This window comes from Rattus norvegicus, chromosome 17 (genome assembly GCF_021556685.1).
Source record: "Rattus norvegicus strain SHRSP/BbbUtx chromosome 17, alternate assembly SHRSP_T2T, whole genome shotgun sequence".
NCBI lineage: Eukaryota > Metazoa > Chordata > Mammalia > Rodentia > Muridae > Rattus > Rattus norvegicus.
Window position 1 is genome coordinate 14,784,188 of NC_141550.1, and position 25,911 is coordinate 14,810,098.

The 25,911-nt window shown below is 47.9% G+C and overlaps 1 protein-coding gene across 6 annotated transcripts; it reads right to left on the reverse strand.

The window, feature by feature from the left end:
• Window positions 1–24,544, reverse strand: LOC102549716 (high mobility group protein B1-like). 6 transcript variants are annotated; one of them, XR_015641131.1, is made up of 12 exons: window positions 24,428–24,544; window positions 16,207–18,784; window positions 9,334–10,061; window positions 9,005–9,128; window positions 6,809–8,140; window positions 6,123–6,394; window positions 5,547–5,656; window positions 4,285–4,503; window positions 3,396–3,563; window positions 3,051–3,113; window positions 1,986–2,199; window positions 1–1,643 (listed from the first exon to the last, which is right to left on the reverse strand). XR_015641131.1 is itself a non-coding variant. In XM_087591675.1 (2 exons), exons 1-2 carry the CDS (start codon window positions 18,733–18,735, stop codon window positions 10,053–10,055), a joined length of 2,538 nt encoding a protein of 845 aa, XP_087447801.1. In that variant the 5' UTR covers window positions 18,736–18,800; the 3' UTR covers window positions 9,932–10,052. The 6 variants fall into 6 exon arrangements, 1 of the variants encoding a protein (XP_087447801.1); XR_015641132.1 differs by having other exon boundaries at window positions 1,004–1,643; window positions 2,952–3,113; window positions 9,932–10,061; XR_015641134.1 differs by lacking the exons at window positions 6,123–6,394; window positions 6,809–8,140; window positions 9,005–9,128; ... (1 more) ...; window positions 16,207–18,784; window positions 24,428–24,544 and having other exon boundaries at window positions 4–1,569; window positions 4,359–4,503; window positions 5,547–5,635.
• Window positions 24,545–25,911: the final 1,367 nt, after the last annotated feature.

Below are 25,911 nucleotides of genomic sequence, written 5' to 3' on the forward strand. Positions count from 1 at the left end.
ACGAGGTTTCTAAAAGTTTAATCGAAATCAAGAGAACTGCTGATAGCTATTTGACAGAGAATCCGTGAGCAAATAGCTCACTGAAACAACTGATATAGTAAAATTAACATCAAGCAGGCAAGCTTGATTTAATAAGCACATTCAAACTTCTGTGACGGCAGAGAAAATACCACCACCTAACACTACAAGACTGAATCCAGGTTGAGATGCACAGTAAATCTTATTGGCCAAAAAAAATTGTCATATAAACCAATAAAACTTCATATTAATTTACTGTCTGCACATGCACATGACCAGGGCCCCGTTTGTGCAAGACAGACAGAGGACAACATGTGGGAGTCAGTTCTCTGCCTGAGTCCTCATATGTGGCAGCAAGGTGAACTAATGAAAGGTGTGTGTCAGAGACGCCCTCCCAGGTATCAACCCCAAGGCTCTGGGCCATGCCACTAAAGGGACTGAGGGTGGTCTGCTTGACTAGAGAGATGTGATTAAAAAAAAAAACTGAAAACACAATGACCAGAAGTATACACAGAAAAGAGTCAAAGCAGCCATGTCCTAAATGGCTGACAGAGTGTGGCCCACAGGCTCTCAAGCTGGAACCTGTGCTTCCCCTGGAGCAAGGGCTCCTAGTCACTGGCCCCATGTCACTGTAGCTTTATAGATGTGTTCTTCTTCCCAGAAGCATCTAGAAGAGGCTCTATATTAGATTTTATTGTCAGATTGATACAACAAAAAGTCACTTGGGAAAAGAGAGTCTCAGGTGAGGGGACTGCCCAGACCAGATTGGCCTGTGGCCATCTCTCTTGGGACTCATTTAGATCGATGATTGATGTGGGAGAACCAGGACTAATGTGAAAGGGGCATTCACAGCTCTTTACAAATGCTGCTGGGAAGGGGAGACCACACAGAAGTTGCATGAACATAGTTAACACAGACACACATCCCACAGTCACTCTCTGCCTATACATAGCGCTTGTGTGTAGCTACAGTCATGCCCACGAACTGGTTATTTATGAACCTTTTATTATTCAAGGGTTTCAGTTGTGTGTGATGAAACAAAAACAATAATTGAAAAAAATACATGAGGTAGTTCCCTCTCAAATATATTGCTAACTTCTGTGGTATAAATTTCCTAAAGATACCTGAAACAAAACCATGAGAAAAAAATTGTGATGACTAATTTTTTGTGTCTGGGCTTGTGTGGGCTGTGGCTGACTAGACTATTGTGTGTTCATGACTGGAGCTCAGTACAGTAGACAATCTACCCAATGTGGAGCCACCTTCCAGCTCATTTTTGTCTGCAAATGGGCTATCTCCTTTTTCTTTCTATGTGAATTTACTTTTCAGACGATTCTACTTGCTGGCATGGTGTTTGTTGACATATCCACTCAGCAGAAAATGGGTACCAACATCTCCACGATGACTGAGCTTGTCTGCCTTCTTTCCCGGAGACTGCAGAACCTTTCTTGCTCTTTGTAAATTTTGACCTCGATTCCAGAATCCTTCTGCCTGTCCCTATCAGGTCATGATACTGCTCCCTTCTGGAGGTTCTGGAGGGAATTCTGCATTCTGGAGGAGGATGTGAGATACAGGGTACACTCTTTACAGCCTGAAGCCAATCATCTACTCTTCAGCAGACACGTCTAATGAGAAGAGAACCAAATTCAAACACAATTTTGCAGGACCTTTCACCAGAATGAACAAAAATCCTAATTACTGCAGTTTGAAAAGTACATAGTACACATTAGAAAAATAATCATTTCTGAAAGACGAATGATAACTTGTGTTCTTTTCCCTCCTCCCCCCTCCCCCGCCTTCCTTCTCCCCCTCCCCCTCCTCCTCCCCCATGTCCCCTGCCTAGTCTGTCTGTATCTGTGTACAGGTGCATGCGTTCACATGTGTTTAAAGACACGTGCGTGCATGTGCTTGGTCTTTGTGAGTAGGACAGAGGTCAGCATCAAGTCTCTTGCTCTGTCACTCTTTACCTTACTTTTGAGACAGTCTCTACTTGACGCTAGAGCCTGGCAATGAGTCTCCATCTTCTGCACAGGGAGTTCCAAGGTCTGTCGGCTTCCATCTCCCAGAGGTGGGACGAGAGGCACACACTGCCCTGCCAGGCTTTTCTGTGGTTGCTGGGGGTCTAACTCAGGTAGGTCCTCCTGCTTTTCTTACAAGAATGCTGACTATGGAGCCGTCACCCTGTGACAAGAGGGGCATGTTTGGATGGTGAAACTCTCATTAGATTTCTCGTGAGCCTAACACGGGCCACAGAGAGCAGACTGTTCACACCCTGACTGGTCAATCTCCTGGTGCAATTATAAGAAGCAGGAGAGGCTGGTGGCAGAGGATGGCCTCTGTGGAGTTCACAGGACTCATGAGAGCCTGGGCACAGTGAACAGCCTGGGGGACCAGGGAAACTGGCAGGGAAAGTTTTCTCTTGACTTGTGCTGAGGTGAGAAGTGTGGAATTGAAGACTGAAAGGGAGTGGGTAAGCAGAGGCCCCAAGGCATCTGGGACTTGTTGGCCTGGAGGTACTGAAGAGAAGGGGTCTGGCTGACTGGGATGCTCTTCCTAATGGCTCCCATGAGCTAGTCCTACAAGGGGTGAGTCACTTCATATTGCCTCAGCCTTTCTAGTGAGGAGGGATGGACAAATTTTATTGTTCCATTTCTCTGCTTCTGTGGCACTCAGCCCGATTCCTTCCATCCCACGTCTAGGCTAAGGGGTCAGTCAGGCTGTGAGACGCTTTCGGGGCTTAAAAGTCTTTCTCAACCCAAGCAGCTCAGAGACACAGCACTCCCTACCAATGTGAAATAAGTGTCTCAGTTTGGAATACTGAGTCTGGGAGTCATGGGCTGGGTGACTAACAGTGACCACCCTACCTGTTTGAACCTGAGTGAGGCACAATCCCACTGTCTAGCACTGTTAGGTAACAGCAACATTAAACTCACTATTTGGGCTTTGAGAACCAAATTCAGGTTCTCTACAAGAGCAGTACCACACAAGAAAGGATCTTCAGGGAAGAAAACCAAACTCGAGAGGCTGCTCACATCATCCTGTGTTAGTCACAAAGGGACAAGTCTGAACTTCTTCACGGAGGCTTTCTGGAACATCTGCAATGGATGAGAGAAGGCTGACATTTCTCTTCTGGTAAACTGCAGAGTCCAAGGATGGGTTTGCAACATTCAGCACCCACTTGATGTTTCCCAAGGCGACACACTTCCTGCACCAAGGATAACACGGTAAAAAGGGTCCCAGCCCCATTGGGAACTGGTATTACCATTGTCACTATCCACAGCATGTCCCTGGCTTCACTCTAAGCCCTGAGGCTCTGAGGAAAGAGCCCCAGGAAACCACATGTCAAGTTCCTCAGCAAGAGGACCAATGATGCCCACCTCTCCTCTCCCTGTCCACCACTGCTCCATGGACGGGGGGTGGGGAGTGTGCTGCTGCTGCTGCTGCTGCTGCTGCTGCTGCTGCTGCTGCTGCTGCTGCTGCTGCTGCTGCTGCTGCTGCTAGGTAGAGGCAATTTTAGCTACAGGTAGCAAGGTCTGGCCAAGCAGCTGTAAGAAAGGAAGACCATTCCAGACAAATGGATAACCAGACACAAAGTCTCACATTCCCTGGGATGAAGGCTGCAGCCAGAGAAGAGCATGTTCATTCCCACTGGTGGTCAGAGACTAAAGAGAGACAAGCACAAAGCCCGTCTCCTTCCTTTGTAACCTCCCCTGGGAAGAGACACCAAGCAGCCTGGCTGGACCAGCTCTTTTTCCTGGCAGCAGGCTTTGGGATCAGGTGGTCAGAAAAGGCTCCCTACCAACATGTCACACTAGAGCCTCTGTCCTCCCACTTCCCACCTCCTTTATGCTTGTCCAGGTGATACAGAGCAAAGAAAGTTTCAATGCTGAACCCATCAAATACAGCCAGCAGAACTGAGACCCGGGAGGAAGGCTGGTGGGTCTCTGGAGCTGACACTGAACTCCTAAGCCCAGCCTGGGGCCACAGAGGACATCACGGCTAGGGCCAAAGACCTGGATCAGGAATGACCCAGTTCCCTGACCTAACTTGTTCATCCCTCAAGAAGAAGCTCCTCCATTTCTCTGATAAGGCCCCTGGCGTTTCCTCCATCATAAGCAGGAATTCTGTGGGCTGCAGTGGAACTGTGGATCTGAACATCCTGAAACCTGGAGGCAGCTAGGAAACACATTGGCTCCCAGCTGCCGAGTGTGCAGGATATAGACAAGCAACTGGTAAAGGTGCTAGGTTCAAGGACCCCTTCCTCACCGTACTCTGCTCTTCAGTAGAAAACCAAAGCCATGTGTGGACAATGTTCAGGTTAGTTAGTGCCACATGCACACCTCTGTGTGTGACCTAACAATGTGGGTTCCATCGTGAAACTTGCTGCCACAGGCTGGGCTTCGTCCCTGCTCTTCTCTTTGGATGGCCACAAGATGAGCACCAATGAGCCATCATAGAAAATGTCTTCAGAGCTGTGTGATTTCCCTACAAGACAGGTTAAGGAAGCAGGAGATCAGGTGTGAAGGCACCTTTCATCATCTTCTGCAACAAAGGTTCCTGGCACACCTTATATACAGAGAAGCACGCTGAGGGCCATAACTAAGCAACCCAATTTTCCTTGAGAGGACCTCATAAACCAGACAGACAGACAGACAGACAGACAGTCAGTCAGTCAGTCTTCTCTCCTTCTACCCTCCCCTCTCACTCCCTCTCCACTGCACTCCCTATTGACTATTTCCCCTAACTTGTTTCCAAGAGAGCAACAAAATGTACCACCTTCCCAGCCCTGGTAGAAGCAGAAGCTGAGGCCTACCCCAGTGAACACCACACCCACACCCACACCCACACCCACACCTGCTCGGCCCACACAAACAAGACCATCTGCGCCTCTGCCTTGTTCCCATGTGGGGCCAAATGGGACTCACTACATGGTCGGGGCTGTAAAAAGTATGATGTCATGCAGTGGCTGGCCAGTGACATGACCACATTCATGCCACATAGCTGGGAACACAACTTGGTACTCTCCTGAGAATATTCCAGGATGCCAAAAAGGCCTGGGGCCAGAGGGTGAGAGAGGAAAGCCTGCTGCTAAGCACAACAGACCAAATCCCAAAAGCAAGTCAGCGCCTTCCCCTCTGGGTCAGGGCATCCTGCATAAGTCACCTCCCTTGTATTCACTGGACTAGTGTTCTGTCAAGGGCAGGCTTCAGAAACCCATCTTTTACCACAAGCAGATACTTGGTGGACTCAGAATTATCTCAAATGCATGATATCCACAGGTCATCCCCCTGTGTTCCTGGTCAGCTGGTGGGTCCCTGTGGACGCCAGGAGCTCCACCCCACCAAGAAGGTACCCAGAAGAGCACTGCAGCACCACAGCAGCTAGTGTCCACTCAGCATCACTGGCTGCCATCCATGGCTCCATGGTTCTTTCTAAACCTTACCCCTGAGGCGGACACTGATTACAAAGTAGCCCGACGGCTGCTTCCTACAGAGACATTCTGAGCCCCAGTCCCAGAGAGGCCTTACCCACCGTGTTGCAGGAACCAAAGCGATCTCAAGTGCAGTCAAGTAAGTGTTGAGGGATTGTTTCTGTGGGATAGGAAGGGACATCACCACAGAGGCTGGAAGGAAGGAGGCTGTGGAGACAAAGACAGACAGCTATTGACAGAGCAGCCCTGTACCCTAGCAGACGGGACACGGATAGGTCTCTAGTGATGGATGTGGTTTCCCTTCTCTCCTGCTACACCCTACCTCAGCAACCCAGGACAAGAGCACATTTCTAAGCCAATAGCATACGCATGTGCCTTGGCACATGCTGGGACCCTCCAATCAGGGCCTCTTCTCTCGGTGGGCCATGGCCTGCACCCTCCAACTCCACTGCTGAGGAGAAGTTTGCTCCTGTTTCCCACCCCTTTCTCCTCACCTCTGTGACAGGAGTTTCCTCAGGGTAGGATCTACTCCTCCCCCAATTCCCTTCAAATCCTACCCCTTTTCTTATCCCCCTTCTCCCAGTGGACTCATGCAGATTATCTATGTCCCTCAGAACTGAGAGAGAGAAGACTGGAGAGCATGCAGGGACAGGGATGGTGAGAAGCCTGAGACCTGTATGCCAGACAGTCTGGCTTCCAGGGGTAGCTGTTCCACAGGAGCTGGAGAGGTAGGCCTTCATCAGGTAGATGTCACGTGAGACCACCTATTGGTGCAGCCTGCAGTGCTGGGCTGAGCAAGCAGGGAGTTGGCAGCAAAGACCTGATGAAGGATGGCTGTGGAGCCTGTGCCCTGGGTGTGTGGGCAAACAGCACCCTGACATTCACATTCTGGCCTGGCTCTCTTCAGTGGCTGTCCATCTGCACCAGGCCTTGTCTATTTCACCACTTGAAAAAAGATCCATGGAAAGTCTTCCGTTAGTCATGTTAACATAGGCAGGACTTGGCACTAAGTACCCTGCTGTACCTTAGCCCTCCACTTGATCCCCCAACTACTGAACCTTTGCCCCCTTTGCAAAACTCTCCTCTCTCCCTTCCCATCCTCTGGTTGCTACACTCTGCTAACTACATCTGGCTCAACAACCCAAGAATCTACATGAGAGGGAGACTGTAAGCTTGTTCCTTCTAAAGACATTGACACCTTAAGTCTTGTACACCATAAATTTGTAATTTGCCACTTACAAGGGTCATCCAAAAAGCATTAAAATAAAATGTAGACATGCATTTTGATGCCCTAAACTACAGGACCCCATTCCTGTCTCCTTTCTTTGCAGCTCCTTACCACAAGTATTCATGACTCACCTTTGGGTGGGCAGGCAGCAGCAAAGTGTTCTAAATACTCAAGTAATTCACCTCCTCGGTCCCTTCCAGCCAGAGCCATCTTGGAGCCAGAGTCTATAGGTTCAACCTGGGGCTGGGACACTGGGTGAGACTCACCCTGTTGGGGGCTCCACAGGGCACAAGCTCTTGTTCTCTTCATTTAGCCCTGTGGTTGTTGCGTCCTAGGCTGACTCTGTTGGGGACTCCTCATCAAGTGGAGTGTCACCCAGAGTCACACCAACTTCAATGTCCTCCAAACATTCACAGTTTTGCTTTCCGTGTCTGTGGTACCTAGACAGCGCATCTTCTCTGGGCAGCACTGGGTGTTAGGCAAGAAACCCTGCAGCACTGGGATTTAAATGGGGCCTTACAGTTGGGAGACAGCTATCCCCACAGCCCAACTGATGTTTCAAAACATTGAATTTAGCTGTGACTTTCATTTTGTAACCTGTGTTTTACATAGTTTACCCGTGTCTAATCATACACATGTTCTTCATGGTCATCAATATTATTTCTTTAGAGACAAGTGGTGCATGTTCTTGGATGTGGTACAGCCATGTGTGTTCCACTAGATGACCCACTATCACGGGGAAGGGAGGACCAGGACCAAGCTTGCAATAATAACCTGGTGGGTTTTGGACAAGTAACAAGAAAGATGACACATTGTGGTGGTGATGAGCGGGTGCATGCCTGAAAGAATTGTTTCTAAGTGTGGAAAGAGATCTGTGAACATGACACTGAGAAGGATATCCAAATTCTGTGTCAACTGTAAGGCCATTACACAGTCTACCTGTCAAGGTATCTGGGGTCAGGTAGATCAGGGAGCCACAGAGCTTCCCCATCACCTGTCCCTTTGTGAGTTTAGTTGCCATACCAAAGTCACAAAGCTTTGAATTTCCTGCTGCATCCACTAGATGTTTTCCAATTGGATATTCTGGTAGCCTGTGCCTCCGGAGGAGGAAGTGAACAACTGATGTAGCCTGCTGGAAAAGCCATAATGCTCCATCCTCCATTGGGCACCTCTCCAGTTCTTCTCCTCACCACACACCCAATTATCATGTAAGTGGTTAATGGTGTATCAACCGTGTATAAGAGTTTGATGATCTTCCAATGATTTAATGAGTTCTACCTCAGAGGTGATGTCATACAAGTTTGTTCCTTTTCTCCAGGACCAGTTGTTTACGTGTGAGAACGTGGCATGCAGGTTTCACCTCCTCCAGTGCACCACAGCTCAAGGACAGGAAGACTTTGTAGTCACTTTGAAGAATGCCCTCTTCACTGGGCTGGCCATGAGACTTGCCTTCATCACAACCTCTTTATTATGGAAAATGGAAGCGCCACACGAGGCCAGGAAGAAATATAGAGGAGGTTAGAGGTTTATAGCTATGAATTAATTATACACCATAAAATCTGAAAGACCCCCAACAACCTAATGATGCACCTCAAGTTATAGAAAAACACAAACAACCTAGATCCCAAAGCTGTAGACAAGCACAGCTGTCCAATCCCACCCCAGTGGTGCTGTCCAGCGTCCAAAGCAGATCATTTTTTGCCCTATGTTATCCAGATTCCCCTCCACTATCCAGAGAAATAAGGCTCCCTGTTATGTAGCCTCCAAGGAGGTTCTGTCCTTCTGTCTGTCTCTCACTAACCTCCTTTCTTTCTCTCCTTTGCTTACCATCTTTAAAAGAAGAAACCTGTGACCCAAACCTGCTCTGCATTCTCCAGGCCACAGCTCTGCCTGTTTCCCCAGAGGCCCGCTGCCATCCTGAACAGCCAGGTGAGATATCCACACCCCAACCCCAACAGATACAGCCCATCCCCTCTTTGCCCCATTTTCCAGTCTACACCCCTACCTGCCACCCCGCATCTGCACTCTATTCTCCAGGCGACAGCTGGGCCTGCTTCCCTCGAGGCCGGCTGCTACCCAGGACAATCAGCACAGCTGCTCAACAAACCCCACTCGGTTGTATTCATAATGTTGATGAAAACGGAAAGATCATGCAGAGGAAGGATGCTCTTAGAGGACCTGTCTCTGCCTTTCCTCTTTCTGCCTTTGCACCATGTGATTCCCTCATGTGCACAGCTCTCAGAAGTAAGCAGCCACACCTCTCAGCTTCCCTTCTGCTCTCCCCTGACATCTCCTGGGCCCTTGTCTCCCAGGTGGTCCCACCTCACCCAGTCTCAGCTTCAGGGTCTCTGCATCTGGTCCAAGATCTCCGATGTACTACACACCAGTCATATCCCTGGCCAGCTTGTCAGGTGAATCTTCTATGGCATCCTGGGCAGAGGCAGGAAGAACCTGAAGGAGAGACGCTTTCTGGAACACCTCAACTGAACTGGATTCCTGCAGATCCCAAGAGAATTCAGATGTCCTCAGAACTATGGTTCTGTCCTGAGATCAGCAACCTCTTTGGAACTGGACCAGCCCACCCCAGGACCTTGCTTCACATGCCTGCCCTTAGCAGTTCTCCAGAGCTGGAAGCTGGCCATGGCCTCCATCTCACCTCAGACTGAGCTTCATGGCTCGGTTTCACAGTTTGAGAGCACAGAGGGAATGGAGAGAATCCACAGTTGGGGATGAGGAGAGCCTTCCTGTGTCTGCTCCTGCACCCAATGAGACATTCAATGTCTTGTTGAAGAGCCTGTCGGTGTCCATGCAGAGGCCAAATCAATCGCATGCAGGCCTCTTCTTCCAGAATGAGGCATTTGCTATGCAAGCTAACTATCTCCATACAGCCTGGGGCTATGCTGCCCTTGGTCTTAGATGACCTGGCTAATTACTCTCCTTTCCTGTCACCTTTCCAAAGGCCCCATACACCATACACTCAGGAATGAGGCACTGGGTTTACAAAGTAACTGGGATATTGGTGATTCAAAATGTTCTCCCACATGGCTCTCCCAGATGTTCTTGCAAAGTTCCCTCTCATAGGTCTTTAGGACAGTTGTCCTGGTTTATCTTAGGCCAGTGCAGTTCCCCTGAACTCTGCTCTCCCAGGCATGGCTGGGGTGAAGTTGAACCAAATTCCTACTCCATCATGCTCTCTTATCTCCCAAAACGCACCTCTATAAAAATGAACCAAGAGGGTTACCCTGGTAACCTACCTGCTGGTCTCCAGATACCTGCAGTCACCAGAGACTAAAGCACTCACAGAGATCCTGCCTGAAGCTGGTCAAAAGTACACGGACACCATGCACTGGCTGGAGGGGCTCCCAAAATCTACTGCTAAAGAGCCTAAAGGAGGGGAGAGAAATAGAAACATTAAGCCAGAGCAAGAAGAGGATGAATCTTTCACTGATCCAGGACTCTAGAGATACACATATGAGCCATGGTCCCAGGAAAACCTTGTTGAACAACTGAGCTGCATCTGGAGCTCTGGTATTAGCCAGGTTCTGGGTATAGCATCCCAGGTCTTTGGAACTAAGCCTGCTTCCTTACTGCCTAATTGTGTGTGTGAAACCATCCTGCCTTGTCAATCATGTTATATGGACCAGGAAGTACCAGGCTTTGCTTGTTGATTCCCTTGGAGGTTTTCTAGACTTTTTTCCTGCCCTCAGCATTCTTGTCTTTCTGTTTACAGGTAGAGGCCATTGCAAAACCCCACTTTGTGGCTGAAATCCTCTCCCCTATACCAGAGATAAAAATGGCAGAGGATCTGGAACAGGAGGAAGAAGTCAGTGTTGATCAGGTAGTCAGGGAAGGACAGACATGGGTACAACAGTACATAAGCAAGAGGCAGTGGGACACCAGGTGGAACACGGAAAGCAGGGAGTAAACAAGAGACAACAAGACACCTAGAGGGAAGAGACCCTGCCGTTAAGGCTGGGGCTGCCCCAGATGAGGAGTGCAGATGTGGAGAAGAAGAGAGACTCTATAGAGCTAGAAGGATCCCATCAAGGCAACACAGCCTCAGACCCAGTCTCTCCAACATAGCTGTCTCCTCCCTTTCCTACCGCCACCCAAATGTTCTGGCCCTCCCTGCATGGGGCTGAGCCACTCTTGCACACTTCCTCCCCAGGCGCTGGAGGTGCCACCTGCCTCAGGAAAGGAGTAGGGCATGACAGCACCTCCCAAGACTGATTCTTCCCAAGCAGCCTCCAAGGTTTCTGTGTTGGTCATCTTCAAAAGTACAGAGAGAAATGACCATGGTCCTCAAAGAACAGTCAGTGCACTGGCCAGGATGGCTTTCTGAGGCCACTAGTGCCACAGGACCACTGACGTATGATGCATAGATGCTTGGGCCTAAGCCTGTTGCTGTCTTGCAGAAGAATCAAGAGCTGCCCTCACTGGAAGTCACCCCATCTACTGCTTCTGCCCACGGCCATGGAACCCATTCCCAAACCCCAGGCTGCAGATGTTCAGGGGACTCAGAGGACCCTCTGCTACCAAGGAGTCCGGGAGTCACAGACTAGAACCAAGGAGGACAAGGAGGAGCTCCACAGCCTGTCTTTCCCCTTGTTCCCCTAGTACCAGTTGGTGCTCTGGAGACCGTCCAGCCACTTGGGTCCCAACACGGATCTCCCTGGGATCTCCTGGAGATGCTTCCCAGTCCTCAAATCCTCAGCCAATGGACCTCAGCCCTGATCCTCTCCCAGCTGCCAAACCTAAGGCGACCTCTCCTTGGAGGCTCAGTTCCTGTGGCTAAGAGGCCTAGATCAGGACCTGGGCCTGGTGTACCTGAAGGGGGCTAGCTTTAGCTCTGAAAGTGCTTGTCTCTCAACAGATGGGATGTAAGTCACTAGGAACCCATAAGAGGTTAAAGGAAGAAACACTCAGCCACCTGTGTGGTGTATCCTCAAAGTGGGCCTAACAGAGATTTGACTGTGCTTCTGTCCTGCACCCTAAGAGCCAACAACTCCTTCCTGCTTACTGGCTGGTCTTACATTAGAGCTAAGAGGAGGTGGCATTGGGAAGAGGAGGAAAGGACGGAGTGTTGGAGAAAATGGGGGTAATGGACCACTTTAACAGTTGGTGAGTTACAGTGAGCAAGGGTAGTTTTGCTGAAGACAGTCTTGGAGCTGCTGCTGCTTTTGGTCTGACATCTGCACTGCTCCATCTAGCAAGGAGGGTTGAAGGGATGGACCCAGAGACCTCAGACTCCAGGGTGCTAAGGTGCACATCTGGGTCCTCCCTAGGTTTACCCACTGTTCCTGGGTGAATGCAGACTAGAGACTCTCAGAATCCCTGCCATCACCCTGTCACAGCCTCTTTGGACTAGTGGGCCTTCCTAGAGCCTGAATTCATTGTCTGCCCTTAAAAACTTCTAGTAGACAGCTGTTTTCCAGTCTTGAGCTCTCTGAACTATTTATGCAGTCTCTACTGTTAGCCTGCAGAATGCATTTTCTTAAGGGGATCTTCCTGCTTCCTTAATGACACAGGTGACAAGGCTAGACCAGCCCTCAGCTGGCTAGGGCTGTTTTGACTGTGGTTTAAGGCAAGATCCACAGGCAGCTAGGAAACATTCAGCTGACATCATCAACTAGACCCCAGTTTTCAATCAGGCGAGCACCATGCCCTTTGATGGTGACACGAAGACCCTACTCCTATGGAAGTCCTGTTGCGGTCTTTCACTTCCTTTGCTGGATTCTCTCCAGGCCTGAAGACGCATTCTACCACTGAGCTGCATCCATGGCCCTCTGTATACATGTTACTTTAGACAGGGCTGCGCTATGTTGAGGAGACTTGCCCTGAATGCCCTGTGGCCCAAGTGGGGTTTAACTGACAACCCTCCTGCTTCAGCCCTGAACCTCCCATAACCCTTATAGGTGGTAATACACCTACAATACCAAGCCTAGCCTGTAAAATTCCACATTTATTACAATCCACAGTTAAGGGAAGTTTTGCAGGTCTCATGTGCACTCCAAGGGTTGGAGCGAGGTCCTTGTGTGTAGGCTCTTGACCAGGCAAATAGCTAAGCACCAACGGGCCTGGCTGAGCCTGCTCATCAGTTAAGCAGCAGCCATTACTAGATGTGGGTCTCATGGGAGGATAACTTCAATAAGGACTGGCTATCAGGACCAATTGCGGGGTTTTCTTTAGCCCTCCTCAGGCTGTACTGGGTCTGCACTGAGACTCTGAGTCACTTCCCAGATCCTCAGCTGGCACCTGTACCTTCTGGATAAGACAGCACTCAGCAGGGGTAATTTCTCATCCTCACACCAGTCCTCTCTGAAGGACCAATTCCACCTCACGGGTCAGAATCTATTCCTGTCTTGTCCTCTGCCTTAATTCACTGCAATAACCATCCTCCTGGCTGTGTTTTGAGTGTTGGTAAAAGTATATGAGGGTTGAGGAGAGAGGCTTTGTCACTAAGCAGCATAATCCTCACCACACTCGAGGACAGAAACAAAATTCCTAACAAGTACACGCAGAAGGATGAATCACGGTGAACTGCTCTCTTCTTGTAACCCACTGGCATGACACTGAATCCAGTTCTTCATTTGTGCTAAAGGAGAACCTCAAAGCAGAAATTATTCTGAAACCCCAAGGGACTGAGATGTTGCCACATGGCAACATTGTTTCCTGAGCAATGAGAACATGACCATACCCTTGCAGGGCTCCCCATGTACGCCATAGTCTCCAGACTCATCATCCTCTTTCCCAAAACACTACCTACTTAGCACTAACACTTGATTGTCTGGAGTCTACCCAGGAGTTTCCTAGCCAGGGACATAACTGTCACCTCCCCCTTGCCCAGGCCCCAATTTCACTGGAGTACAGCTGGCCCAAGGGCCTAGCTCTGTAGTCACCCAATGATTGGACCCACTCTGGCCAGTGACAGAATGTTTGCCATGCTGTAGAGGTAGGGGAGAGGCTGCCCATGATGGTCTGACGGAGGTGATCTGCCTTCAAAGCCTTTCCAAAGCCACAGCTGTGCCTTCTCTCAGTTGGCCTTTGCTCCTCTGTGAGGCAGGGCCAGTCACTGCTGTCCCAGGGGTTGAGGTAGGCTGGCTTCAGCAGCCTCATGTCTTCCCTGTACTCAAGGCCAGTGTTGAGTTTAGACCAGAACCCTGAAACTTGTCTTCTCCCAGAGACAAGGCTCAGTGGCATCTTGAGCAATGAGAGCCCCCACATTTGGCTCACCCATACAGTGTCGTGTAGGTGGCCACTCTTCAGCACAAGGAGTTCTCTACCACAGAATGCCTAGAAGAACACACAGACAACTTGTATGGCAAAAGACAGAAGCTGACACCGCTAGCTAAAAGCCTCAGCTGGATGAAAACTGATGTTTCCACCTAGGCCTGACACTAAAGGTGGATGTTGGGTTCAAATCAGTTCTACAGTTAGTAGCAAAGGCATCTGAAGTTGCTATGTCCTAGATCTGGCAAGGCCCACTCACCTAGCCAAAAAGGAACAGCACAAGTGACACATATTCTCCAGCTTGCCGGCAGTGTCTTGTCAGAAGAGCAAAAGTTCTCCTTCCCCCTTCTGAACTACTGCCTCAGAATGCTGTGAAACTGGGTCCTCTGGCCTAGAAGGTAGGCGGGACCATAGGGCAGGTTGCAAAACCAACTTCTACCAGGGGAGACTGAGGGAGTAAGGGCATGCTGCACTCCTTGGAGATACTATCCAGCTCAAGTTTCCCCCATCTTTGCTCTGCACTGGTCACAGGATTCAAGCATCCTGAAAACAATGTGAAGAGACTTCCGGACACAGGCACCCCACTGCCTCCTAACCACACATCATCCTGTCTCCCTATGCTTACCCCATCAAGGCTGTTTACCAACCTGCTCATACCACAGTCCCGTAGTACCAACAGATGCTGCATCTTCTGCTGTGTGACAAGTTTAAGGCCAGCACCCCACCAACATGTGTGAATTGCTGTCTGTATGCAGGTGAGGTTGGGTGAAATCTACTTAGTCAGATAAGGCTAAAGCCTGTGAGTGGGCAATAGAGAAAGAAGGGACAGAGGTGGAAGAGGACACAGGACAGAGAAAGATGGAGGAAGAGGACAAACTGGATCCACGTGGCTTGAAATAGCCACAGGCAGCTATGGATATCATAGGAGAGCAATAGAATATAGGGCAATTTGTCCAATCTAGGTGGACAACTTCTATCAAAATCAATTGAGTTTTTGGGTTCTTAGTGTGGGCATTCTGGGGATTGAGAATTTACTGTTATAAATCTGACTGATAAATTACAAGTCTCTTGAGTCTTAATTATAAGGGGATAGTGGTTTAGAGCTAGCCGCAGGGGCTAGCAGTGGGTAGATGGCCTGGGAAGATACAAGCGAACCTGGGGAAAATGGGCAGACTGCCATTTGGGGATAGCCATGGGGGCAGGGAGACAGCCTTTGCTGGTGTGTAGTTAGTGATATTGTGGATTGTTTTTAATAATTGCATGCAATAAGGTGACTCTATGTCAGCATAGCTGTGAGTAAAACCGTTGCTGGGCCAATTTACAAGGAGGAACCAAGGCCCTTGCCAAAGTCTGTGCAAAGATCTCATAACCTATATCAGGAGGTCTCTGAAACTATCCTTACAGATCTGGACGCTCTAATACATGCCATTAGCTTGTCCCAACAGACTGCTTACCGTGTGGACTCAACCGTGCTAGCCTACCTTGGGACAGTTGGGGTAGGCTATCTAGTAACTCTGGTGAGAAGACTGTTCCTCCAATATTCTAATCCATCTTCTCTCATACAAATACATGGGGCTTCTCACTCCCGGTAGCTTCAGGCATGCTCTCAGCTCAGTCTGTGCTCCCAGAAGGATGGTGTGGAATGCCGTCACTGAGTCATACTCCCTCCTGGCTGCGATTTCCTAGGGAGCAGCTGATCATAATTCACGCACCTCCTCCTATGTAGGCCAAAGCCTTCTGTGCAGACACACTGCCACCTAGATGTCCTGCCTGCCTCCCACTATCACTGTTTCAGTCCACCCTGGGCAGATTCCCTAACCCATGGTTAAGCTCATCACAGAGGATCATCACTCAAAAGCAGAAAGACACATGAAATGGGACTGTGTTTTGGCTGAAACCTATGATACAGTCGGTTGTAGTTGACTGTGTTGATTATGCTGGCCCTGATGTGCAGAGATCCCCACCTAACTCCTCCCTTCCAAATGGCTGCTCCCTATGGCCAACACCCTACTCCAGCTGTCCCCTCCCCCAACTTCTGGTCATCATGCACTGCTCTCTACCTCTACTCAACTTTCTCATGCTCCACATAAGGAAAATGCTGTGAGGTTGGGAGGGTGGGTCCTTATTTGCTGCCAGCACAGTATGTGGTACATATGTTAAAGTGCATACGCCAGAAGCAGGTACAATTACCATGTGTCAGTTGCCAAGGACGTTAGAAAACACATATATTAAGTGAAATGTAGAAGGGCATCTTGATGTTCATTCTTGATGTTTTGTGTGACTTTACTCTCCCCCTCACCTGGTTTTGTGTGACTCCACTTTCTCCCACCTCCTGTGGAAGCACTCTCCTCTGGGAAGTGCAGCTTCTCCTTTGGTCTGGCAGACAGCAGCATAATCTCCTTAAACACTTCACCATCCTTCTCTTTGCCCGCTTCCATCTGCCTGATGAGTTCTGAGGAGAGGCTGTGGTTACACACTGGGTCTGGGCAGCAGCAAAGCTTGGTTCAGATGTTTCCTGCAAGGACAAGCTTCTGTCCTTGTGATGACAGTCTGTGGTGGCCATATCCTGAGGCTTCTCCTCAGAGCTCCATACAGAGGCTATACTGTGGATGTATGAGCTGCACTTAGTCAGGGATTCACCCTGGGGATCCATCTGGAAAATGTGGTACTCAGAAAGAACGTCCATGGAGGGAGCTGTGTCTGGAGACGCACCCCTGTAAGCCACTGTGTTTCTCTTTTCCATGGAGCCGCTTAGGAGGTGCTCATGGTCATGCTGCATGGACTCACAGGACACGGCCTTAGAAACCAGGCCTCCATTCTGCAAGGTGCTGTTGGAGAGCTGCACAGGACCACAGGACACGGCCTTGGAAACCATATTTGTTTTTTGAAAGCTTGGGAGCTGCTCGAGGTCATGCTGCATGGAACCACAGGACACGGCCTTGGAAACCAGGCCTCCCATCTGCAAGGTGCTGTTGGAGAGCTGCACAGGACCACAGGACACAGCCTTGGAAACCATATTTGTTTTTTGAAAGCTCGGGAGCTGCTCGAGGTCATGCTGCATGGAACCACAGGACACGGCCTTGGAAACCAGGCCTCCCTTCTGCAAGGTGCTGTTGGAGAGCTGCACAGGACCACAGGACACAGCCTTGGAAACCATATTTGTTTTTTGAAAGCTCGGGAGCTGCTCGAGATCATGCTGCATGGAACCACAGGACACAGCCTTAGAAACCACCCCTCTCTTCTGCAAGCTGTGGCTCAGGGGATGCTCATCTTCATACTCGACGGGACCACAGGACACGGCCTTAGAAACCACCCCTCTTTTCTGTGAGCTGTGGCTCGGGGGATGCTCATCTTCATACTCCACAGGACCACAGGACACAGCCTTGGACATCATGTTTCTCCTCTGCACATACTGCACAGGACCACAGGACACGGCCTTAGAAACCACCCCTCTCTTCTGCAAGCTACTGTTCAAGAACTGATCACGGTCATACTGCACAGGAAAAGAGGATACAGCACTGGAAGCCACGTTTCTCTTCAGCAAGCTGCTTTTCAAGAGAGGCTCCTGGTGACGCTGCACAGGCCCACACTGGGCAGCTGTTTCAGGAGGGACACGAGTCTTCTGGCGGCCCATAGCATCAGTTATCCTGGGATTCTTGCTGTCCTTTCTTACAAGCTTGGCGTTGTTGTAGGGCTTGTCTTTTGCTGTTGGAGCAGAGGTGGAATTGTCAGGCTCAGTCCCGATGTTCTTTAGGAAGACATGGACAGTGGGAGGATCTGTGGGTATCGTGGCACTACGAGGCTGAATGAGTTTAAACTTGCGGTTAGCGCTGTCCCTGTAGGGTGACTGGTGTTTTAAAATTAAGTAAGTTGCCATGATGCTATTAAATTTTTTTTTATATAAAGAGTCTGTAATGTCCTTGGGGTTGTAGCCCATGGCCCCCATAATTGCCATAATACTGGGGCTGGGCTTGCTGCTGAGTGTCTCTTGGGGTAGGGTGATTTTTGAAAGCTCCTCGCTGCCCTGCAGCCACTGATGTTTCGCAACGTCACCTATCTTGGGCCTCTGCAAAGGATCAATAGTGAACAACTGCATGATGAGGTTGGCAATGTGTGCTGGGAGCTTTGGCGGGATATAGTAGTGTGGGTCCCGCATCTCCTCCCTCATCTTGTCATATGTTGTTGCTTTGAACGGGTAATGCTTCGTCACCATGATGTATAGTACCACCCCCATGCTCCAGATATCAAGGGCCCTGGGATCATAGCTTTGGATGCTGAAAAGTTCTGGTGCACAGTATGGAAGGGTGCCACAGAACACTGTTGACTTCTGCTCAGTGTTAACCTTGATGGCCAGGCCAAAGTCACACAGTTTGATGTTTCTTCTAGCATCCATCAGAATGTTTTCTGGCTTGATGTCCCTGTGTGCAATGCCATTCTTGTGGCAGTAATTAACTGCACAAACTATCTGTGTGAAGATGTGTCGGGCCTCCTCTTCCTGAATGTAGCTCACCTCTATGATGCGACCAGCCAGATCACCACCAGGAGCGTATTCCATAACCATGCAGACATGCTCACTGGTTTCCATGACATGGAACAATTTGGTTATATTAGGGTGGTCTACTAATTTCATTATTTCTAGCTCTGTGGAAATCAGAGTAGCGTTCTTTTTGTCCTTTTCCAGGGTCTTCAGAGCAACCTGCATCTTTGTGTGGAGGTGCACAGCCAGTTTGACCTGAGCAAAGTTGCCTGTGCCAAGGGTCTTGAGGATCCTGTAAGGACCGATGAGGACCTCTTGCTCAGAGGAGCTAGGCTTAGGATCCTGCTGCATTGTCACCTCCTCCTGTGATTTGCTGTCGTCTCAGCACCAACTCACAATACTAGATTTAGAAAAATCAAAAGCAGACTGTATTAGCTATAGTTTTGTTGTTATATCCAAATACTATGGCTCAAAGCCATGTAGTCTACTGTATAGTCGAGTATTTGGATTCAGAGGGAGGAGAGTCCCTCAGTGGCAGGTGAGGTACGGTAGCAGGTGGTGGGAGCAAGAAGCTAGGAGACCACATCTCAATCACAAGGCAGAGCACAGAGTACACTGGAGGTGGGCAAAGCTATACCCTCTCAAGGTCCACCCTAAGGGATGTACTAGGCAAGGCTGAATCTCCTAAAGGTTCGATAACCTTCTCAAGCAATGCCACCAAAGGTGGACCAAGTGCTCACCTCTGTGAGCCTATGGAGAACATCATTCATTCTACTGCAGGGTCTAAGAGGGAACTTCATGTCAGTAAATTTCTACATAAAGCATTCAGAAATCTAAACAATCTGATTAAAAATAACCTATGAAACTGAACAAGTTCTCAGAACAAGCAATTAATAAATATTTTTAAAGTGTCAAACTAGCATGGAAATGAGGATTTGAAGCAACTTTGAAATTTCATCTCACTGCAACCTGAATGAGTATTATAAAGAAAACAAATCAGTTTGAGTCCTGGTAAGGAGGGAGGGAAAGAGGGGCCTTTATTTGCTGTGGGTGGAAGTAGGAAATGGTGTAGCCACTATGAAAATCAGTGTGGATATTCCTCAAAAAATAAATATGTAACACACCACTTCTGAGCCTCTACCTGAAGGACTCCATGCTCCTGCACCTCCATGTTCATTTTCAATGGGGAGAAAATGGAACACACATAGTGCACATCAATAGATGAGTGGATAATAAAGATGTTCATATACATGATGGAATTTTATATATTGGCAAAGAAACTAAATAAACCATGGCATTTGCAAGTAAATAAGTTTACTTGTAAAATGTTATACTGAGGTAACCAACCTAAACCTGGAAAGGCAAATGCCATGAGAACGCTCGGATACAAATTGTTAAAGGTATGTGTTTAACAGTGAATGCTGGTGATGGTCAGAAAGAGAGAGAGGGACTATCTGGTGAGAGGTGGGAAAGAGGCCGTAAGGGAAAGGGATAGTAGAACATATTAGAAAGGAAGGTAGGAGGGGGAGTCTAAGGAGGGGTAGGAGTATGGGGAAAGGGGGGATGGGAGCAGTAGCAAACATAAGAATATATGAAGAAGATAACATGGGATCATATGACCTTATAAGTTCATTAAAAATTATAATCTAAAAGGAAATGTGTATGCTGGTGTCTTCAATAGATGAAACCCATTTTAATATCTATAGGTTATTAAGTAAAAATCCAGTGCCAGATGTTGTCAGCCAGGGAAATTCCCAAAATGGCCATTGCTCCTGGTTTAAGATCCTATTACTGAAGACTTACTTTGGTCACAAGACATAGAGAAATCAAGTTTAAGATGGGTTGGAAGTTTCCTCTCTACTGGCTAGTCTTCACAGTGCTTAAGGATGCTGTATTCACTGGGCCAAAAGCTGCTACAGAGACTACTGGTAAAGAATGGTCGTCCAGAATCTGACCCAGCTGTGAATCCTAGGCTACAACAATGGCCTGCCAAGCAAGATATTCCCTCCAGTAGAATTGTGGATAAACTGCTCTGTAAACCTGGTCAAGAACCCTTAGTTGAGAAGGTCCTAGGTGCCAGGGTGGAATCTACTACTGTACTTTTGATCCCGTGGAGTCCAGTGGCTTCTAGTCAGGTGATAGCCCCAGATGGACGGTGCAGCCCACCATCTGAGAAGCATTTTACACTGCAGGCAGTGAGTGGTGCAAACCTTGCTAAAGTGACTAGAATCCATGATGGTGGAACTGTCAGCCCTAAGGGAAATAATGATATCAGCCACTCCACGACTCCAGGAATGTGGTGGAAAAGGGATGATGGGGAGAATGTGAGAGCCAGAGGATGGGGGAATGTGTAGCACAGAAGATGTTTCTAGACATGGCATGTCCTTTACACCCAAAACTCATTTCAGCTGTGGTATGCACATTGGACTGGCCTCCTCCAGTCTTCATCATGGTATGGGAGGGATCTATGAGACTCCATGGCCTCCTAAAAGGCTATAAGAAGGTACCATTGAGAGGTAATCATTTTCTTCAGTGGTGTAGCCACTGTTTACATGATCTAGTTCAGAGGAACACTCCTCCCTTGCTGGTGGGATTGCAAACTTATACAGCCGCTATGGAAATCAGTATGTCAATTTCTCAGAAAGTTGGGAATAGGCCCAACTATATCCAAAAGACACACTGTCCTACCACAAGGAACTCACTCAAGAATGTTTATAGCAATTTCTTCATAAGAGCCAGCAGCTGGAAACAACCTAGACGTCCCTCAACAGAAGAGTGGACAAAGAAAATGTAGTACATCTACACAATGGAGTGTTACTCAGCTATTAAAAATAACAATGAAATTTACAGTCAAGTGGATAAAACTAGAAAAGAAATCATGATTAGTGAGGTAACCCAGACCCAAATAGACAAACATGATATGTAAGTGAATATTAGCATAAAGTAAAAGATAACCATGCTACAGTCAACAGACCCAGAGAGGCTAAGTAACAAGGAAGGCTCTAGGGTGGACACATGGATCTCTCTGTGAAGGGGAAAAGGAATAAACTTTTCAAGTGGACTAAGGGTAAATGGGAGTGGGAACAGGAGTGATCAGGTGAGGGACGGACAACGGCAATTAAGGGCACTTGGGGGCAATATGGAAACCTAGTGCAGTGAAAACGTACTGGAACCTATGAGGGTGACCCTAGTGAAGACTCCTAGTGATGGAGGATGTGACGCATAAACTGTCCATCTACTATAACCAGGCTTCCAGGGATGGGACTGAGACACCAAACAAGCCACAATGGTGGCTCGGAGCTTGTGGGAGCCGCCAATCAATGACTTGTCTAACTTGAGAACACAAAGCTGGACAGCCCCAAGAGACTTACGGTAGAACCACTGCTAGGCCAATCATCATCAGACAGGCTACCTCCAGCAGCTGATGGGAGGAGACCCAGATATGTGCAGTGTGATGGTTTGTATAGCTGGCCCAGGGAGCGACAGTATTAGATAGAAGGTGTGGTCCTGTTGGAATAGGTGTGTCACTGTGGGTATGGGCTACGAGACCCTCATCCTAGCTGCCTCCAGCAGCTGATGGGAGGAGACCCAGATATGTGCAGTGTGATGGTTTGTATAGCTGGCCCAGGGAGCGACAGTATTAGATAGAAGGTGTGGTCCTGTTGGAATAGGTGTGTCACTGTGGGTATGGGCTACGAGACCCTCATCCTAGCTGCCTGAAGTCAGTATTCTGCTAGCAGTCTCCAGATAAAAATGTAGAACTCTCAGCTTCACCTACACCATGCCTGCCTGGATGGATGTTCCCACCATGGTGATGATGAACTGAACCAATGAACCCGTGAGTCAAGCCCAATTAAATGTTCTTTTTCAGGGTTAATTTGGTCAGAGTGTTTGTTCACAGCAGTAAAACCCTAAGATACATAGCCAAACAGTAGATGGAGTTAAGGGAACCCCAAGGAAGAGAGGGAGGGAGGATTACAGAAGCCAAAGGGTTTCAGTATACCAGGAAAACATGACCTACAGAATCAACTAAGCAGGGCTCATAGGGGATCACAGAGACTGAAACAATAGCCATGGAGCTGGCATGGGTATGGGTCTTCTGCATACATGTTATGTTTGATTAGCTTGGGGGTGTTGTGGGACTCCTATCAGTTGGAGTAGGGGTGTCTCTGACTATTTTTCTTCTCTTAGGACTGTTTTCTTCCTACTGGGTTGCCTCATCCAGACTTGATATGAGTGTCTGTGCCTAGTCTTATTGTATCCAGTTATCCTGTATTCATTTGCTATCCCTGGGAGGCCTGTTCTCTCTGAAGGGAAACAGGGATCAGATCCACTGATCTGGGGGAGAGGAGAGGTAGAGGAGGGTTGGCTGTGGTCATGATGTATTGGATGAAAAATAAACAAACAGGAAAACTAAGATAGCCCTGCTCTAGTAAATAACCTCTCACCTGCACTAGAGCAATGCATTCTCATGAAACTTGGGGCTGCACATAAAAAGAAAGCAGGTAAGTAGAAGGGGGCCTAGTTGAGAAGAGGTCAAGCAGTAGAGAGACAAGCATGAGACTAAAGTACATGGCTCTGGATATCAAACAACAAACAGACCTAACGTACCAAACAACCTAACGGTTCGGGTCATACGAAACGGAACAAACCAGTTCGCAAGCAGTGGGCAGCAATGCACAAAGAAAGATCAAAGTTGAAATGAACAAAATCTCATCAGAAAAAAAAAACAAGAAGAAAAAATAACTAAGCTATTTGAAAAGATATACAAAAATGGCAAACCTTAAGACAAATTAACCAAGAAAGAAACACAAATAAACGTAATTAGAAACAAGAAAGAAGATGGTACTATCAGGTACCATCAAAATCCATGGACTGTCAGGAACTATTTTGAAAACTTTAGTAAACTGAAAAATATTGAAGAAATGGGAATATGTCCAGACCCACATGACCTATCAAAATCAAGATAATAACTTTGAAAACATATTAGTAGATAAATAAAAATATAAAATGATAATTTTTAAAAATCCCTAAACAGAAGAAAGTTCAGGGCCACTAGGAAATGTGAAGAAACCCTATCAGCCCACTGAAGAAATGGGGATGCTCATACTCGTCCTTAGAAAGGAAAAGAACACTTCCAAACTAATTCTACAAAGCCAGATTACACTGGCACCAAAACCAAATAAAGATGTCACAAACAGAAAAAAAAATTGAGACAAATTCCTTGATGAACACAGGTGTGAAAATCTTAAATGAGAATACTTGGTATTTCGCTCTGAGTTCTGCAACATGAGAAAGGCGATACTTCATGATGAAATGACCTCATCCTTGACTCATCCATTTAGGGATGGTTCAGTGTCTCAGGCTGATAAATAATACAGCATGTAAACAGAATCCAGTGTAAAAATCATGTGTGCTCGGCTATAAAGTAGAAGTGTTGACATTCTCAGGATCTGGAGATGATTGTGTTACCTATGACTAGCCAGTGTCACAGTTACATCTTGTTTTCTATCCGATGTAGAGTCTTACAGTGCTGAGAGTGAGGCAGGAATGGGGGAAGGGGGAGGAATGGAGGGAGAAAGAAACAGAGACATAGAGAGACAGGGAGATAGAGGGGGAGAAGGGAGACAGGGGAAGAGAGAGGGGTGGAGAGGAAGAGAGGAGGAGTGGGAGAGAGGAAGAGAGGAGGAGTAGAGGAAAACACAGAGACAGACAGGGAGATAGAGAGGGGGAGAAGGGGAGACCAGGAGGGAGGGAGGGAGGGAGGGAGGGAGGGAGGGAGGGAGGGAGGGAGGGAGGAGAGAGAGAGAGAGAGAGAGAGAGAGAGAGAGAGAGAGAGAGAGAGAGAGAGAGAGACCCAGGTGCCTGAACCTTCACAGAGTGCCAATTTAAACCTGGCTGTAACAGCCCTTACGATCTCTACTAACTTGCCAGCAGGAGCAGAGGCCAAGAACATAAAACCCAATCTAAAGGGGCTTGGACAAACCACCAGAGAGGAGAATTCACAACACTGTAAGGCAAATGGCAACAGACAAGACTGTACCTGGTGTTAGACGAGGAGATAAGGGAGCACCAATTCCAGATTTGTGGTTTTGCACACTGCTTCTAGTGTCTTCCTACCGAAAGACCGGTCTTCAATATAACAAGATGGGCACCAACTGATTTCGCCACCCACCTGGAACTTCCAACTGTGAGTCCTGATTCATGACCTAACTGGTCACATGACCAGAACCTGGCCAATCAGATTAGCCAAACAGCATGCGCTCTCCTGATTGGCCAGGCTGAAGTCATGTGACTTAGACAAGGGATGCAGGAAGAAGTATCCTGTCAGTGAAGGCAGGGCAGGGTAAATGGCAGAACTTTTGCCTTTGCTGTGGATTGTTTCCAGGGATGTGCCTGTTCATGTCTCCCTCCCTTATCCCAATCGCTTCTGTCTAAAGAACTCAAAACAGCACTTCGTCCATCCCCATTCCCCATTCCACTTGTAAAAATCCTGGCCTCTGTTTCTAAAGGTCAGAGTTAGGATTTGCTTCCAGCTCCTAGCTCTCTTCCTGCACTACACGTTCTCTTCTTGAACACGACAGTCAAGATAACTACTGTTCACTTGCTAGGTGAGCCCTTGTTAGGTGCTGGCTCCAGGGATCAGCAGGACTGAAGATGTAGCTGTCTTCAAGGAGTTATTGGCCTACAAGGGAAAGTTTTCTCCCCTTATGGAGCTGCACTGTGCACTGTCCTTTACCCACGCTCCATTTGTGTCCCTAATGCCTGTGCCCAATCTATATACAAACCTTTTCTTAGTGAATTCTAAATTAACATCACAAAAAGTCACGGCTTACAGCATCTCCTTATGGAGTTCAACATCCTAAAATTTTGAGAATTTTCCTCATTATGAGTCGTACTCCATTCTCCACACTAAGCATGTGACGGACAGGGTCACTCTAAAACAGACAGTTTTCTGTTTTAGACCTGGAAACTTTCCCCCAGACATCCCATATATTATTTCTCCTTTGTTCTACTTGAAAATACTTTCATCCACTTTTTGAATCAGTCTTCAATTTCTTGTTAAACTTTACAGATTTCCTCAGTATTGCTTCCAGATTTCCAGCCATTTTATTCCTTTACCTTTTCTTGTTAAATATTCTTGCTTAAATATTCATTTCAAAGTATCCAGTTCTTGCTTAATGGGTGCATCATTTTCTCTCATCGCTCTGAAGACTTTAGAGAGGTTGTGTAGCAGGACACTATCAAAATAACTGTGAAGCCGTGTGGTAAGCACTCGTGTGTTAGCACCAGCGAGCACAGATGTCTGACGTTCATTAATTACTACGTGCACGGCTGAGGCTAACTGAAAAGTGAACTTGTTATATTTTTGGCTGAACAGAAATCTGATTTTTTGATACTGACCCACAGTTCTTAAAACTGGGTTGTTGGAGCAGCTGAAAGAGTCAGATGCAGATGTGTACACCCAACCAATGGACGGAAGCTGCTGACCCCTGTGGTTGAATTAGGGAAAAGCTGGAGGAAGCT